Below are 15,342 nucleotides of genomic sequence, written 5' to 3'. Positions count from 1 at the left end.
CTCCCCTACAGAGACTGCTCCTACTGAGATTAGTTAAGCTTGCCCCCTTGATTTAGCTATATACCACAAACCCTGCCTGCTTGTTCAGCTGTAAATGATGAACATACTGAGATTCTGGGATGCTGAAGCTTTTCCATCAGAGAGCCCAGTCTACTATATTCCAGCTTTTCTGTGTGTCCATTTGTCTGTCTTTTCTTCATTTCCTCACCACCCCAATTAGGTCAGTCCCTGGAGCTGTGTAAGACCCAGCACAGAGGGAAGGCAGGGAAATGGTGCTTGGCTTTAGAACCAGGTTAGAGAAAGCCCTTGGGGTAGAACCCTGGCTCTGGTGCCCACTCTGGCCACCATGATTGGGAATGCTCAAGCCATATTAGGAGGCCATATCAACGTACCTTGGCTGATAGTGTCTGCTGAGCCCACATTCCAATCATCCCACAGAGGTGCCAGATACAGGAATTATTAAAGAGCCTCAGGGAACCCGATCTCAATTTAGAGCCGGGGACAGACCACAAGGACTACAGGGATAGCTAGAACGGACAAGTTTTGCCCCTCTGAGACTGCTAGAGCTCCTAAGATAATAGGCTTGATTGCAGCCCCATATATATCATCTCCATCTTCACAGTAGCTTCACCCTTAATATGAGGGTGTCCCATAGGGGAAAGAGTTATGGAAGTGTAAGCTGGCAGGCCAAGATGGAAACACTGTGCAGCGTGGTGTAGTCAAGCTTTCCATGACACATCCTGGGAAGAGTCTTGTCCCACTAGGGATCTGAGACTAGGATTCAGAACCCAAAGTCAGATTCAGTTCCAAATATTCTGAGCTGGGTCCCAGCACTGGGTCCTGTGTAAGTTAACTCCTCTATGGTTCAGTTTCTTCATAGAGAAAGTGGGAACTAATTATAAGATCCTCTCAAAGGATAGTTGTGAACTTAGCTGACATTTATTTGTGCCCTAGCACATACTGAAAGCTCAGCAATGGGTCATTCACCCCACTAATCTTCCTAGTCCCATTATAGTCAGCAGGAGACATTATAGTACAGGAGTGGCACGAGCAGCTCATGGTGGGGGCTGGGATTTGAGGCAATCTCTCCTAAAACGCTTGAGGGCTACCTCAGCACAAGACTGTCCTCTATACCAGTCTGTGAATGTGTTCTTGCATACATGTGTGTGTGCCTATGTATACATGAGCATATATGTCTTGAAACTTTTTCCTATCATGGCTGTCCAGAGTCCCACCTACCCTGGGTGGGGTGGGCTGCTGCTATCACAGCCCCCAGAGCAGCTTTTATCACCCAGCCCTGTGGCATTAAAGGTGCCACTGGGGCCTAACTAGGGCACCCCCTTGGCTGGTACTCCACCCTAATCTGGACAGAGGGAGCCTAGCTAAGCTTATAACCTCTCCGCAGGATAGCTGAGTCTCTAGGCTGTGCCTTGTGTTGCAAAGATAAAGAAGCTCTGGCCCAAATCTTCCTGTGGGCACTCCTGATCTGCCCAATTGTGCAGGGAACACAAGGCCTAGGGTGGATCCCAGATGGGTGCAGATGTGCTGGGACTTCACATTCATGCTGTGAGGACACATGGTCACTTCCTTTCTGTCTCCCAGGCTTTACAGAACACCCAGGACCAGGTCTGGAGTCCTGCTCCTCTGGGGTGAGTCAAGCTGGAATAGAAATTCCGGAATGAGTCTAGTAGGAGAGCTTCGAGAGCCTTTGCATCCCCGCTACGTTGGGTAGAGATTGTCTTGGAGTGAGAAATAGCTGTCTGGCCCAATTTCCCCCTCCCCCTCCCACCGCATGCCTGGCGCACCAGGAACATGCAGGGATAGTGCGCACCCGAGTGGCCGCTAGGAGCCAGTAGGCTGCGTCACTGAGTCCAGATCTTGTTGTGGCCGCCGGGCAGCGGCAGCGCCCCCCAACTCGCCCTGAACTGCGTGTTTCCAACAGCGTGTTTCCTTCTGGTACCCAGGGTTCCTCCTCTGTGTCATCTCCCGCATTCTGGTCCTCTAGTCTCCATGGAGCAGCTGCTGCGCGCCGAGCTGCACACCAAAACACTGCGGGCCTTTGGACGCTCCGGGGCCGGCTGCATCAGCGAAGGCTGTGCCTACGACACCGACACTGGCCCGGTGTTTGTCAAGGTCAACCGCAGGACGCAGGTGCGCTGAGGGGGTGCAAGGATGGAGTCTGGGGAGGGGAAAGAAGAACACACGTTTCTGGGAAGTGTTGGGAGAACTAAACTTGGTGTCTCTACCCTCTGCTGAGGGGTCAACACCTGCAGGCAGGCTTCCTTTTGGGACTGGAGCATTTGTCTTTGCTGCGTGATCACTTTCTTGCTTTTGCCTCCACACAAGGGCTTTAAATTTCTGTAGTCACCGACCGTGGAGGAGATGAGTCTCAGCTGTAAGCTGTATCTGCCCATGTCTGGTCTCTGCTCTGAGCTCAGCTCTTGCATTCTCCCAATAGATGGAGAAAGACAGGATTCCCAGGAGCAGGCTAGCACTATCCTCCTCACAAGCTCTGATGTTGCAAGGACCCTTAAGATGTTTAAGAATGTATGGCGCCAGGAATAGTGTCACATATTTATAATCATAATACTTAGGAGGCTAAGGGAGACCGTGACACAAAACAAAAACAAAACAAAAGCCAAACAAACTAACAACAACAAAAGAATGCATGGAAAACTGTAAGACAAATGGAGAATGTTAGCTAGAGGCCCTGACAGCAAGCTGTTGATGGCAAAGCCTGGTGCTCTCCTCGCTCTGAGAGTTTCCAGAGGCCCTATGCTCTGTGCGGAGTAATTCTAGTGGGTATGCTGACTGTAGAGAAGAGAATCCCAGAGCAGCCCTTCTCAGTCACTCCTGATATCATTAGAGATGGTGTCAGGAGTAAGATTATCATGCATTCTCTGTACTGTTGGCATCGTTTGGAGGTTTACCCTGGAAGCATGGCTGTGTTCTGCAGACGCCCTCCCAACCAGGATACTCAACACATGCCTCTTGGTCCCAAATGCAGGTTGGCAATTTGAGGTTACCTGTCTGACTTTCCCCTTGGAAACTTGAATTAAAGGGAAAGAGTTCTTTTCATGTGTGATAATCCGTGTTTTGGCTTCAAGTTTTATTTTTAATTAAAAATATTCAATTTTGTGTATATGAGTGTTTATGTATGTGCACAAGAGCTCTGGCTTGCACATACTATGACATATATAGAAGTCAGTGAACAACTTTTTGGGAGTTGGTTCTGTCTTTCTGCCTTGTTTTGTGCAAGGTTTCTCTTGTTTCTGCACCCCAAACAGCATGTTCCAGGCTAGCTGGCTGTTGGAGCCCATTTAGGTTTCCTAGTGGCTGTACCCAGCAGGACTGCATTAGAGGTTAACTGGATCATGGGCCTGAGTACCAGGTGTTTGGAAGGGTCTACACTTGGCTGTAACTAGCAAGGGGGAGGTTCTTTGCCCCTCCTCTTGGCATTGTTATAAATAGCCCTTTGGAATAAAGTTCTGTGATCCAGGCCCACCCCAGACTATCCTGTATTTTCTGTTTCTCTCCCCTCTTTATTTCTACCCAAGTCTCTTATTCCTCATTTTTTTCAAGAGTCCCTGGGGTAAATAAATGTGGGAGCTGGTCTCCCACAGATGGCCTCAAAGATTTTAGATGATTATCCTGTCTCTACCTCCCATCATGTAGTGGGAAGGCTTGGATTCCAGATGCACGCTACCACATCTGGCTTTTTATGTGGGCTCTGGGGGTCAAAGTTGGGTCATTAGGCTTATGTGGTAAGAGTTGTCTACTTTTAATTTTTAAAAATCTATGATTCTAGCCTGGCTATGGTGGTGCACACCTTTAATCTCAGCACTTGGGAGACAGAGGCAGGTAGACCTCTGAGAGTTTGAGGTCAGCCTGATCTACAGAGCGAGTTCCAGGACAGCCAAGGCTATACAGTGAGACTGTCTCGAAAAGTCAAACCAAACAAACAACTCCCCCAATGACTCTATATATAGACAAAATTCACAAACCCCATGAATAAATGCATTTTTTGTGGGGTGCTGAGGATATTATTCAATAGCAAAGCATCTGCCTAGTATGCACAATCTCCTGGGTGCGGTCCCCAGCACCACAAATAAATAAGTAAATAAATAAATTAATTAAAATAAATAAAATCACCAAGGTATAGTGAACAATATGAAAGTTTGCCTAAAAATAAATGGAATATTTGTAGAAATAGTTTAGAAGAAGAAAGCTTCTGAGTGCCAGCAAAGGCCTTACAGGCAAGCTGAGAGTATGAATCTTTTGTAGCTTCTCTAGCCCCTGCTAGAACTGATCTCTCCACTCTGACTTCTCTGACCCAAATATGAGCCCAGTGAATTTCTACCATGACCAAGGCTGCTTGTCCCCACTCAGAGGCAGGAAAGAAAGCAGTACAATGGAGGAATCAGGCCCAGCCTCAGACTTTTTGTTAGCTCACACTTGACTTGTGCCCATTCCTCCTATCACCCCTTGGCATCCCCTTGTGGCCTGTGCGTCTTCCACAGCAAGGCTTTGATGTATGGGTCTTCCCATAGACCCCTTGAATTCTGGCCTCAGGCTTGTCCTTTCAGCTTCTTACCTGAAGGGAGGGTCTCTTTTGCACTCTGACCTTGAGGGGTGGATGTGAAGTTGTTTTTTTAGTAATTGAAAGCACCTGGTCTTGTGTAAAGGGTCATGAGTCCCTTGGTCTAGCTAGCAAGGCCCCTGTTAGAGTCCAGGTTTGCAGAGCTGACAGTGTTCATGGCATTTGGATGCAGGCGCGGCAGATGTTTGAGGGAGAGATGGCAAGCCTGGAGGCCCTCCACAGCACTGGCTTGGTGCGGGTACCTAAGCCAATGAAGGTGATTGACCTGCCAGGAGGTGGGGCTGCCTTTGTGATGGAATATTTGAAGATGAAGAGCCTGAGCAGGTAAGGAGAGGGAGGGCCATGTGCACACACAAAGGCACACAGATAGGAAGAGAAAGAGAGAGGGAAAGACTGACATAAACACAGAGAGACAGGTACAGAAAGAGGGGAAAAAAAAGACACATGTATACAGAAAGAGGCAGGGACAGACACAAGACACAGAGAAGCAGAAATAGAGAAGACCGATGAAGCAGGTGGAGAGAGAGACAGGGAGACACTAGGGAGCAGCCTCCGCTGAGACAGAAATGGACTGAGAGAAAACACTAGGGAGCAGCCTTTGCTGAGCTTACATAACTCAGGCCAGTTGCCAGAATCTTTTTTTTTTTTGTTTGTTTGTTTGTTTTTAAAGATGTCACTATGTATCCCTGACTGGCCTTGGAACTCACTATGTAAATCAGACTGGCCTCTGCCTTTCAAGTACTGGGATTAAAGGGGTGTGTCACCACACCTGGCTGGCTGTCAGAGTCCACTTTTTAAAGATTTGTTTTTATTATGTATATATATACATGTATGTGCACCAAGTGCCTGTCTTGTGACCACAGAGACTGGACAAGGGTGCTGGATTTCCTGGCACTGGAAGCACAGGTGTTTTCGAGCTGCCATGTGGGTACTAGGAACCTGGCTCTGACGCAAGTGCTCTTAACTGATGAGCTGTCTCTTCAGCTCCAGTCCCTGGAGTTCATCCTTTATTTATTTAATTTTCTCTTATTGGACCTGAGATCTTGAAAGTGAAGCTTCTATTGATTCTTCAACTTTCATAAGAAATAACAAAGCCAACCTGTCTTTCTCTATTAAAATTTAAAAAAGAAACTTATTTTATGTGTATTGGTGTTTTGCCTGCATGTATGTCTGTGCACCACATGTGTACTGCCCTCAGAAGCCAGAAGAGGGGGTTGGATCCCCTCAACCTGGAGTTACAGAAGGTATGAGCCATTATGTGGGTGCTGGGAATTGAACCCAACTCGTCTGGAAGAGCAGCCTGTGCTCTTAACTGCTGAGCCATCTTTCAAGACTCCATTTTAAATCAATACAAAGATAATTACTGTTTTTTGTTTGTTTTGGTTTGGTTTGGTTAGTTTAGCTGTGTTGAGACTGCATAAAGTAAGTGTATTTGAACAAGTCCCTTGCTTTGTGCTATATAGTATGTTAATCCAGTTTGGACTGAGAGAGGCTGATCAATAATTATCTGGCATCTTATTTTTTTTCTCTATTACAGTTATGGATGTTCATTGTATAAAATGTGTAAAGGACAAATTCTGGTAAAGAAGGCATCAACATTTTTTTAACAGGGAATTGCCACAGCTCATGTCTTAGCATGTGACTGTGGTCCCAGGGTTTCTCTATATTTAGTTTACATTTCTAAAAGTTTAGAACTGAGTGTTTTTTACTTACTGATTGAGACTTTGTGGCCAGGCTAGTGTCTGCTGAGATGCTACAGAAATTATCACAAAGGCTCTTATGATACTTTTGTTTTGTTTTAGAAAAGGTTTATTATTTTACTTTTAAAAGTACCTTTAAAGTATTTAAAACATTTTTTTCTAAGCAGAACATACTGAGTAGTGATAGCTGTTTGCCATTTTAACGACTTACTGCCTTTCTTCTTTCTTTAGTCAGGCATCAAAACTTGGGGACCAGATGGCAGATTTGCACCTTTACAACCAGAAGCTCAGGGAGAAGTCCAAGGCCCGGGAGAACACAGTGGGTCAGTTCAGTTCATTTTTTTTTTAAACCTGGGTCTAGCCCATCAGCTACCTTAGTTGGGAATTCACAGTGCTTCTTGGTGGCATTTCAGTAATGGGTTGAATGGTATACCATCTCCCTTTATAGCTCACCAAACAACTTTTTTTTATTTGTGTGTGTGTGTGTGTGTGTGTGTGTGTTGTGTGTGTGTGTGTGTGTGTGTGTGTGTGTGTGAGAGAGAGAGAGAGAGAGAGAGAGAGAGAGAGAGAGAGAGAGAGACAGAGACAGAGACAGAGACAGAGACATATGTGCAGGTACTTGCTAGGGCTGATCTGCCTCTGATCTTCTGGAGATAGAGTTGCAGGTAGCTGTGCATTGCTTAACCTGGGTGCTGGGAAGAGCAGCAAGTGCTGTTAACTTTGGGGTCATCTCTCCAGCCCCAAATACATGTGAAAATGAGATGATTAAGTAATTTTAATGGAGCTGGTAAACGAGTAGAATTGACTTCTGACCAACCAGTCCCATGGACTGTCCGTTGGTCTAGGGTAGAAAAGTTCTAGCAAATCTATGTGCTGGCTAGTCACTTCCATGTGCAGTGAGCTCTTAGATTACCAGTGTTTGAGCCATTTGTGTGCATGCAGCCAGACCTGGAGGGCATTCTCCTGAGGTCTGGTTCCCACGAAAGATGAGTAGCTTCATGAGACCAAGATTTCTGTTGACAGGCTGTGGGGCTGAGGGTGCTGAGTCCCAGGGTGTGACCAAGTTTGGCTTCAGCACAGTGACATGCTGTGGCTTCATCCCACAGGTGAGTGTCTGAGTGTGGGCATCTCTCCTTAGTGATGGCTATTCCTGTGCTCCAGTGCTTGGCTGATAGCCTTCCCTAAAGTGCCAGTGCTGGCCACTGACCCCTTGTGTGCAACAGGGTGCCAGTTTTCTAGACACCAGAACCCTCAACCATTATTTCTGAAGGTAGAGTGCAGACACCTATGATGGAAAGCACATGGGAAGGCTTCCCGAGCCAAGCTTGGAGGGAGTAGACACTGCAGTCAGCTGGTCAGCATTCCAGTGGGGCAACAGTGATGCAAAGGACATGTTGTAGGAGGATACCTGGCCAATTTAAGCATTTGAAGAAGGTAGACTGGGCAAGGCTAAAGATCATTCAGGTCTTTTCCTTTTCCAGGGCTGTTAAAATTATTGTTGTTTATTGAATTACAATTGAGATGTAATTCATGTAATGCAAAAGCCATTTTCTTTTGTCTGTTTGGCTTTTCAAGACAGGTTTTCTCTGTGTAACAGCCCTGGCTGTCCTGGGACTCACTCTGTAGACCAGGCTGGCCTCAAACTCACAGAGATCAACCTGCCTCCACCACACCTGGCTAAAATTCTCCATTTTAAAGTGTATCATTCAATGTTTTTAAAAGTATAATCACAGTGTTAACACAAATATCACTGTTATCTTGTATCCAAGTTCTAACCAAGCCTTATTGCTTAGCCTCTGAGATCAGATGAGGTCAGGTGTGTTCAGGTGATGTGGCTATAATTCATTATCATGTCTCATTCCAGAATATTCTCATCACCCAATAGCAACTCCCATTAGCAGTCTTTCCCTTTTCCTCCTTCCCTTAGCCCCTGGCCATCACAAATCTACTGTACATCTCTATGGTTTTGTCCACTCTAGACATTTTATGTTGGCGACATTATATAACATGTGACCTGTGTCCAGCTTCTTTTACTTACCACAGTGTTTTCAAGGTTAATCCACAATGTAGCATGTGTAAAGAGCATCATGTTTCATTGTATGGTTGGATCATATTTTGGATGAGAACTTACAATTTTCCTGATATGGTCTCTCAATTACTGTTATTCTAGATGTGTGCCATCATGCCTGGTTCCATCTATTTTTAAAAAGATTTTTATTTATGTGGTGTGTATGAGAGAGAATGTATGCCACATGTACAGGTACCTGAGGAGGCCAGAGGATGGTGTCTGATCCCTTGGAACTGGAGTTACAGGTTTCGTGAACCATCTGATGTGGATGTTGCAAACCAAACTCTGATCGTTTGGGAGAGCAGCAAGTACTGTTATCAGCTGAGCCATGTCTCCAGTCTTCATTCTTTATTATTATGGTTGAATAACATTGTGGTCTCTTGAATCATCATCTTAGAACCTTAGGCTTATCTCCTGGGCAGTCTACCTGCCCTACACCTACCTCAGAGAAGCCATTATTAAACCATATTTTGCTTTATTAAGGACAGAATACCTCTTGTATAAGAGCCATCCCAATTTAAACCTGTTACTACTTGGAGGGCCAACATTTTCAAATTTTTCTCTTCTTTGAAGCCTTTGACTATTTGGGGGTACTGTAGACAATAGTCAAGTGTTGTTGGCTGTTTTTACTTTTTGCTCTTTGACTCTTTTGGGGACCCACCATCCAGCTCCTCAATATATATACATGGAGGCTTATTATTACTTAGCTTGGCTTGTTTCTAGACAGCTTTTCTTAACTAAAATTATCCCATCTATCTTTTGCCTGTGGGCTTTTTCCTTTTTGTACTTCTGTAATCTTACTTTCACTCTTACTCTGTGGCTGGCTGGGTGACTGGCCCCTAGTGTCTTCCTCTTCCTGTTTTCTTGCTCCTCCCAGATTTATTCTTCTATTTATTTTCTCTGCCTGCCAGGCCCGCCTATCCTTTCTTCTGCCTTGCTATTGGCCATTAAGCTCTTTATTAGACCAATCAGGTGTTTTGGGCAGGCAAAGTAAGACAGCTTCACAATTAAACAAATGCAACATAAAAGAATGCAACACATCTTTGTATCATTAAAGAAATATTCCACAGCATAAATAAATGTAACACATCTTAAAATAATATTTCACAACAGTCAAGCTCCCCTGGCATGGGTTGGAGGTGAGTCTCTTAGTTGGAGATGATTTGCAGCAAGATTTTTATGAAGCCCAAGGCAGTCTCAGGGATTCCACCCAGTAGGCAGCTATGAATCTAGTTCCCAAAAACTGTTCACAGAAGGCTTGCCAGGACTCCCGAGTCTCAGCCAGATCTGACTTTCCTGGTGTTACACACCTGGTTGGAGCCAGGGGCTAGCATGGCCTCTGTTATCAAAGACAAGCATGGTTTGTTGTCTTGATTTACATGTTGAGTTTAAGGGCTTCTTGTGGTGATGGGTCTTCAAAGACTTGTATGGTGATATTTTATTTGTGCTGAAATGTGATTTTATTTGTATGTTAATAAATAAAAGTGCCTGGGGGTCAGAACTAATAGCAAGCCATAGCAGAAGTCTGGCAGTGGTAGCACACACCCTAATCCTGATGACATGACAGGCAGATCTCTGTGTGTTCAAGGATACAGCCAGCATGGAGACACGTGCCTTTAATCTCAATACCAACCATAGACCTGGAGGTCTGTATAGAAAGGCAGTGACGAGGAGGTCATGTGGTTGGGTTTACAACCAATGAGAAGGCAGAACAGAAAGTCAATAAAAAGACAGACACACAGGAAGTAGGTCTCTTTCTCAGGGGAAGGATGGCAGCGGCAGTGAGGGGTAAGAAGACGGTTTTAGTCTCAGCTCTTAGCTACTGCTCTGACCTCTTGGGCTTTTAACTCTACATTTGGCTCTGTGTTTCTTATTTAATAAGACTGTTACATCTACAGACTTGGCTGATGAAGCAGTGTTGTCTCAAATATTCATGAGTTGAGAAATGAAATAGTATCTAGAACTTGTGTGTGAAGCAGATGAGAATGAAGTTGGTCCATCAGAGAGACAGAGGGTCTCTGAGTTCCCTTCAGACTCTGGGATCAGACAACTGTGGTCTTGTCAGAAGGGCATCCGAGTCCAAGCCCACCTACTTTGAGTAACCATAATATTGTTCTTTATGAAGTGTCTCCAACCAGCCCCAAGTTTCTAGGCATTCTACTCCCTAGCTGGACTGAATAGGCCTTTGAGAAATGTTGCAGTTATGATGAGAAACCACTGAAGGGGGACTTCTTAGACACTAGAGCAGTCAGTTATTGGAAGCACTAGTCCAGCTGGCCTGGGAATTTATGGGTTGTATTCCCCGCTAAGAACCTAGCAGCATTCCAAGCATTTTGTCTGACTCAACTTACTAGTTGCCACAGTTAGCAATGAACTAGGTGATATCAGTGATTCATCTTAGAGAAGAAACTGATGTACTACTGAGACTAAGTAACATTCCCAGAGACCATGTAGATAGTGAGTGGAGGAACCAGGACTTGACCTATAGTCTGGCCTCAGAGATGGGGTCTAACCTTTACACAATGCTGCCCTTTTCAGTCCTTATGCTCAGGTGGCACCTACCTTCAGTAGCTCACCAGGAAAGTCACATATTTCCATGGCCTTGGGAATCTTGGCCCTTCCATCTAAGTGGCAAGACTGAACTTGCCAAGGCTAGACCTCTGTTCCCAAAAGGAAATTGTGCCTTTTGTGACACTGTTATCTTCCGGCAAGAGGAGAGCCCCTGACACTGAGAGCCTTGGCAGGTAAATAGGAATGGTGGGATGCTGTGATGGTGGACTTCAGTGCTTGGGGACTTGCCAGGCTGGGGGAAGGGTCTCTTGAGGTGCATCTGGCACTAGGGGGTAAACCCTGGGCTAAATGACTGAAGCACCCAAGAAAGACTCCAGGAGGAGGATGACCGGGACTGTACAAGCTGCCTTCCAGGTTCAGAATGCCTCCAAAAGTTCTGCCTCAGGGGTTTCTCAGAGCAGCCCCTTGGAATAACCATGACCTGAGGTTACAACCTCTTCCTGTAACCCATCCCTGCTCCTGGGCCCCCACAGGCCTACTTTCTGTCACTGTAGATTTGCTTGTGTTTTGTGAAGTTTTTTTGTGTTTGTGTTTTTCGAGACAGGGTTTCTCTGTGTAGTTTTGGTGCCTGTCCTGGATCTTGCTTTGTAGACCAGGCTGGCCTCAAACTCACAAGAGATTTGCTTGGTTCTGACTCCCAAGTGCTGGGATTAAAGGTGTGTGCCACCACCGCCTGGCTGTGAAGTTTTTTGTTTTTTTTTTATTCTTCAGCAGTCAATCTATGACAAGATGGGGCTTAGGTAGGTTTATACTGAGTAAATGAAGACAGAATGAATTCTTTGTCTTGACTCTCTGAACCAGATGGGAGATAGCAAATTAAATAGTAAATGTATATAAGATATTGAAAAGTTACTATTATCAAGATGTTTGAAAAGTTCTGGACTAGATAATCACAAGTATAATGGGGACCTGTTTTAGCACCAGAAAAATATTCACTCAAATTTTTATGTAGTATCAAGTTGAAAATGCTGAGTCCCTAGGTCTCTAGGACCACAGTTTAGTGAGAGGCAGATGATGAAGTTTTATATAAATATAATCATGCAGTATGTCTCCCTTCAATTTTTGTTTCAATCTGATGTATTTTGCTCCTCATAATCATTTTGATATGTGTTCATGTCAAATCTTTTGATGTTTATACATGAAATCCATTCAAGTCACATGTGTCAAAAGTCCGTTAAACTGTATGGATAAACCATGGTCTCTGTTTATCCATTCATCTGTTGATGGATGTCTGGGTTGTTTCTAGTGTGTTTTTATAAATAAAGCTGCTATGACCCTTTGTGTACAAGTCACTGTGACAAGTACTTTATCTTGGGTGAACACATGAGGCTTGAGACAGGCAAGCCTGGGTTGCATAGTAGGGTCTCAAGTTTTATGAAACTGCCATATGGGGCTGAGAGTTGGTTAAGAGCACATACTACTCTTGTGGAGGACTTGAGTTTGGTTCACAACCACATGTCACTTCAGCTTCAGATCTGATGCCCTCTTTTGGCCTTTGTAAGTACCCACACATCCATGACATACTCTCCCAGAGATGTATCACATAAAACTTTGTTTAAAAAAAAATCTTAAAAACAACAATAAAAATAAACTGTCCATGCTTCCAGAGAGGTTGTACCAGTTTACATTCCCACCAACTCATGTAAGAGTTCCAGTTTTTTCCACTCTTATCTATACTGGATATTTTCTGAAGTCATTTGTTTTTATTTGAAGCTGTCCCAGCTGGAGAAAAGTGTTCATTCTGAGATTTCATTTTGTCTTTCTGTCATGACTGATGATGTGAAGCATATGTGGACATTCACATTTGCTAACTGTATGTCTTTTTTTCCTTTCCCCCTTTTGAGAGAGGGTCTCACTATATAATCCTGTCTGACTTGGAAGTTGAAATGTAGACCAGGCTGGCTTCCAGCTTGCTGCGGTCCTCCTACCTGAGCCTCCTAAGTGCTGAGATTACAGGTGTGCATCACTATGCCTGGCTGGAGCCAATTATTATTATTATTATTATTATTATTATTATTATTATTATTAAATTGAGCCAGATATGCTGTATGCCCAGAAGTTTGGGAGGTAGAGGCAGAAGAATTAGGAATTCATAGGTATCTTTGGCTACATAGTGAGTTCAAGGTTGAGTCCTTGACTCCAAAATACCTCTTTTTAGGGGCTGGGGAGATGGTTCAGTTGATCGAGTGCTTGTCGTACAAGCACGAGGGCTTGGGTTCAGATCCCTAGCACTACTGTAAAAACGCTGGGCACAGTGTCATGTACCTATAATCAAATGTACTGCAGTCACAGTACCGGCCTCTCCTCTTGCTGCTCAGGTGAATGAATGGCAGGATGACTGGCCAACCTTTTTCACTCAACACCGGCTCCAAGCACAGCTGAATCTCATTGAGAAGGACTATGCTGACCGAGAGACACAAGAACTGTGGTCAAGACTACAGGTGGGCATAACACTTCCCTTGAAGGAGGCTGTCTCTTTTTTTTTTTTTTTTTGGTTTTTCGAGACAGGGTTTCTCTGTGTAGCTTTGCGCCTTTCCTGGAACTCACTTGATAGCCCAGGCTGGCCTCGAACTCACAGAGATACACCTGGCTCTGCCTCCCGAGTGCTGGGATTAAAGGCGTGCGCCACCACCGCCCGGCTGGGAGGCTGTCTCTTATGAGCCTACGACATGCATGTAGGGTCTTCTTAGGACTGAGCCAGAGTAGGGAACACTGATGCTAGAGTGAGATGGTCAAGTTGTAGGTGCATCAGCCACCACTTTCTTTCCCTGTAGTTGGTGGGGGCATGGGACATACCTCTGGCCCACAGACTTCACTCATTTCATTCGCCCACTCTTAACCTCATTTTCTTCCTCTGCCAAAGACCTTATGCATCACCCTTAGTGAAGATGCACAACTTGTTTCAAAATATAACTCCAAAATATTAGAAAGACAATTCATCTATCAGTCTAGGGTAATGGTTTTCAACTGTGAGTCATGACCCCTGGGATCAAACGACTGTTTCACAGGGGTCATATATCACATATCCTGCAAGCAGATATTTACATTGCAATTTGTAACAGTAGCAAAATTAGTTAGGAAGTAGCAACAAAATAATTTTATGGTTGGCAGTCACCACAACATGAGCAACTGTATTAAAGGGCTGAAGCGTTAGGAAGGTTGAGAACTACTGGTCTAGGGTGAACATGCATCAAAGAAATGTTATTTAACAGAAGAGGTGTGAGTGTTGTTTGAATCTTAGATGGTCTTTTAATAAAAAACCCAGAGCCAGATACCAGGATGAAAGCTGAAAGATCAGAGAAGCAGAACAGCCAGCTTCTAGTTCTTACCTCTATGAAATCCTCAGCCTCAAGAGAGTGAGTTCCTGTTTCCTCATGCCTTATGTACCTTTCTCTGCTCAGATAATCCTGGGATTAAAGGTGTGTGTGCTTCCCAGTACTGGGATTAAAGGTGTGTGCCACCACTGCCTGGCTGTTTCCAGTGTAGCCTTGAACTCACAGAGATCCAGACAGATCTCTGCCTCCTGTCTGCCTGACCTCTATGTCTTATCTAGTGGCTGGCTCTGTCCTCTCATCCTCAAGCAAGTTTATTAGGGTACACAATATATCACCACATGCGGGTACATATTGCAATAAAATAAAAAACACAGCTCAGAGGGTGAGTAACACACTGGTTCATATTCTACAGCATAAAACTAACGTCTGAGATTTTCTATAAAGCTTTTGGACTCACTTGGTAGTGCCCTGAAAGCTAGGCAAAGTTACATTCAGAAATCAGTAAGCCTTTTCACTGGACCTGACAGATTTTTTGGTTGGTCTCTGAATGAATCCATGGCTCTCTGCCCTATTTCCAAGCTCCGGATAATGAGCCCATGGGTCTCTGAGTCCCACATTTGCAATAATTTCTCTTCTAGGTGAAGATCCCGGATCTCTTTTCTGGTATAGAGATTGTCCCTGCCCTGCTCCATGGAGACCTCTGGTCTGGAAATGTGGCTGAGGATGACCAGGGACCCATTATTTACGATCCAGCGTCCTTCTATGGCCATTCTGAGTTTGAACTGGCAATTGCATTGATGTTTGGGGGGTTCCCCAGACCCTTCTTTACTGCCTACCACCGGAAGATCCCAAAGGCTCCGGGGTTCGACAAGCGCCTGCTGCTGTACCAGCTCTTTAACTACCTAAACCACTGGAACCACTTTGGGAGGGAGTATAGAAGCCCATCTCTGGGAATGATGAGGAAGCTGCTCAGGTAGTAGGGGCTGGGACCTAATAAAAAGTCAAATTGGGCCCCTAACTGGGCTAATTTTGAGTTGGCCTTCAACAAGTTCATCATGTAGCAGTGCTGGCAGTTAGAGGGAGCTATGTATGTAGCTCAGTCTGATACTAGTACCATAGCATAGCATC

General features: G+C 44.8%; 1 protein-coding gene across 4 annotated transcripts; it reads left to right on the top strand.

Moving 5' to 3' along the window:
• The first annotated feature begins 1,520 nt into the window (after positions 1-1,520).
• Positions 1,521-15,247, top strand: Fn3k (fructosamine 3 kinase). 4 transcript variants are annotated; one of them, XM_052756747.1, is made up of 7 exons: positions 1,545-1,649; positions 1,965-2,151; positions 4,773-4,924; positions 6,532-6,623; positions 7,324-7,406; positions 13,258-13,380; positions 14,853-15,247. In XM_052756747.1, exons 2-7 carry the CDS (start codon positions 2,011-2,013, stop codon positions 15,189-15,191), a joined length of 930 nt encoding a protein of 309 aa, XP_052612707.1. In that variant the 5' UTR covers positions 1,545-1,649; positions 1,965-2,010; the 3' UTR covers positions 15,192-15,247. The 4 variants fall into 4 exon arrangements, with proteins under 4 accessions (XP_052612711.1, XP_052612708.1, XP_052612707.1 ...); XM_052756748.1 differs by lacking the exon at positions 13,258-13,380 and having other exon boundaries at positions 1,527-1,649; XM_052756749.1 differs by lacking the exon at positions 1,545-1,649 and having other exon boundaries at positions 1,809-2,151.
• Positions 15,248-15,342: the final 95 nt, after the last annotated feature.

Source organism: Peromyscus californicus, unplaced genomic scaffold (genome assembly GCF_007827085.1).
Source record: "Peromyscus californicus insignis strain IS unplaced genomic scaffold, ASM782708v3 Scaffold_3__1_contigs__length_106647218, whole genome shotgun sequence".
NCBI classification, from domain to species: Eukaryota; Metazoa; Chordata; class Mammalia; order Rodentia; family Cricetidae; genus Peromyscus; species Peromyscus californicus.
The sequence above is the reverse complement of the archived record's forward strand: the minus strand, read 5'-3'. Positions and strand labels throughout refer to the sequence as shown.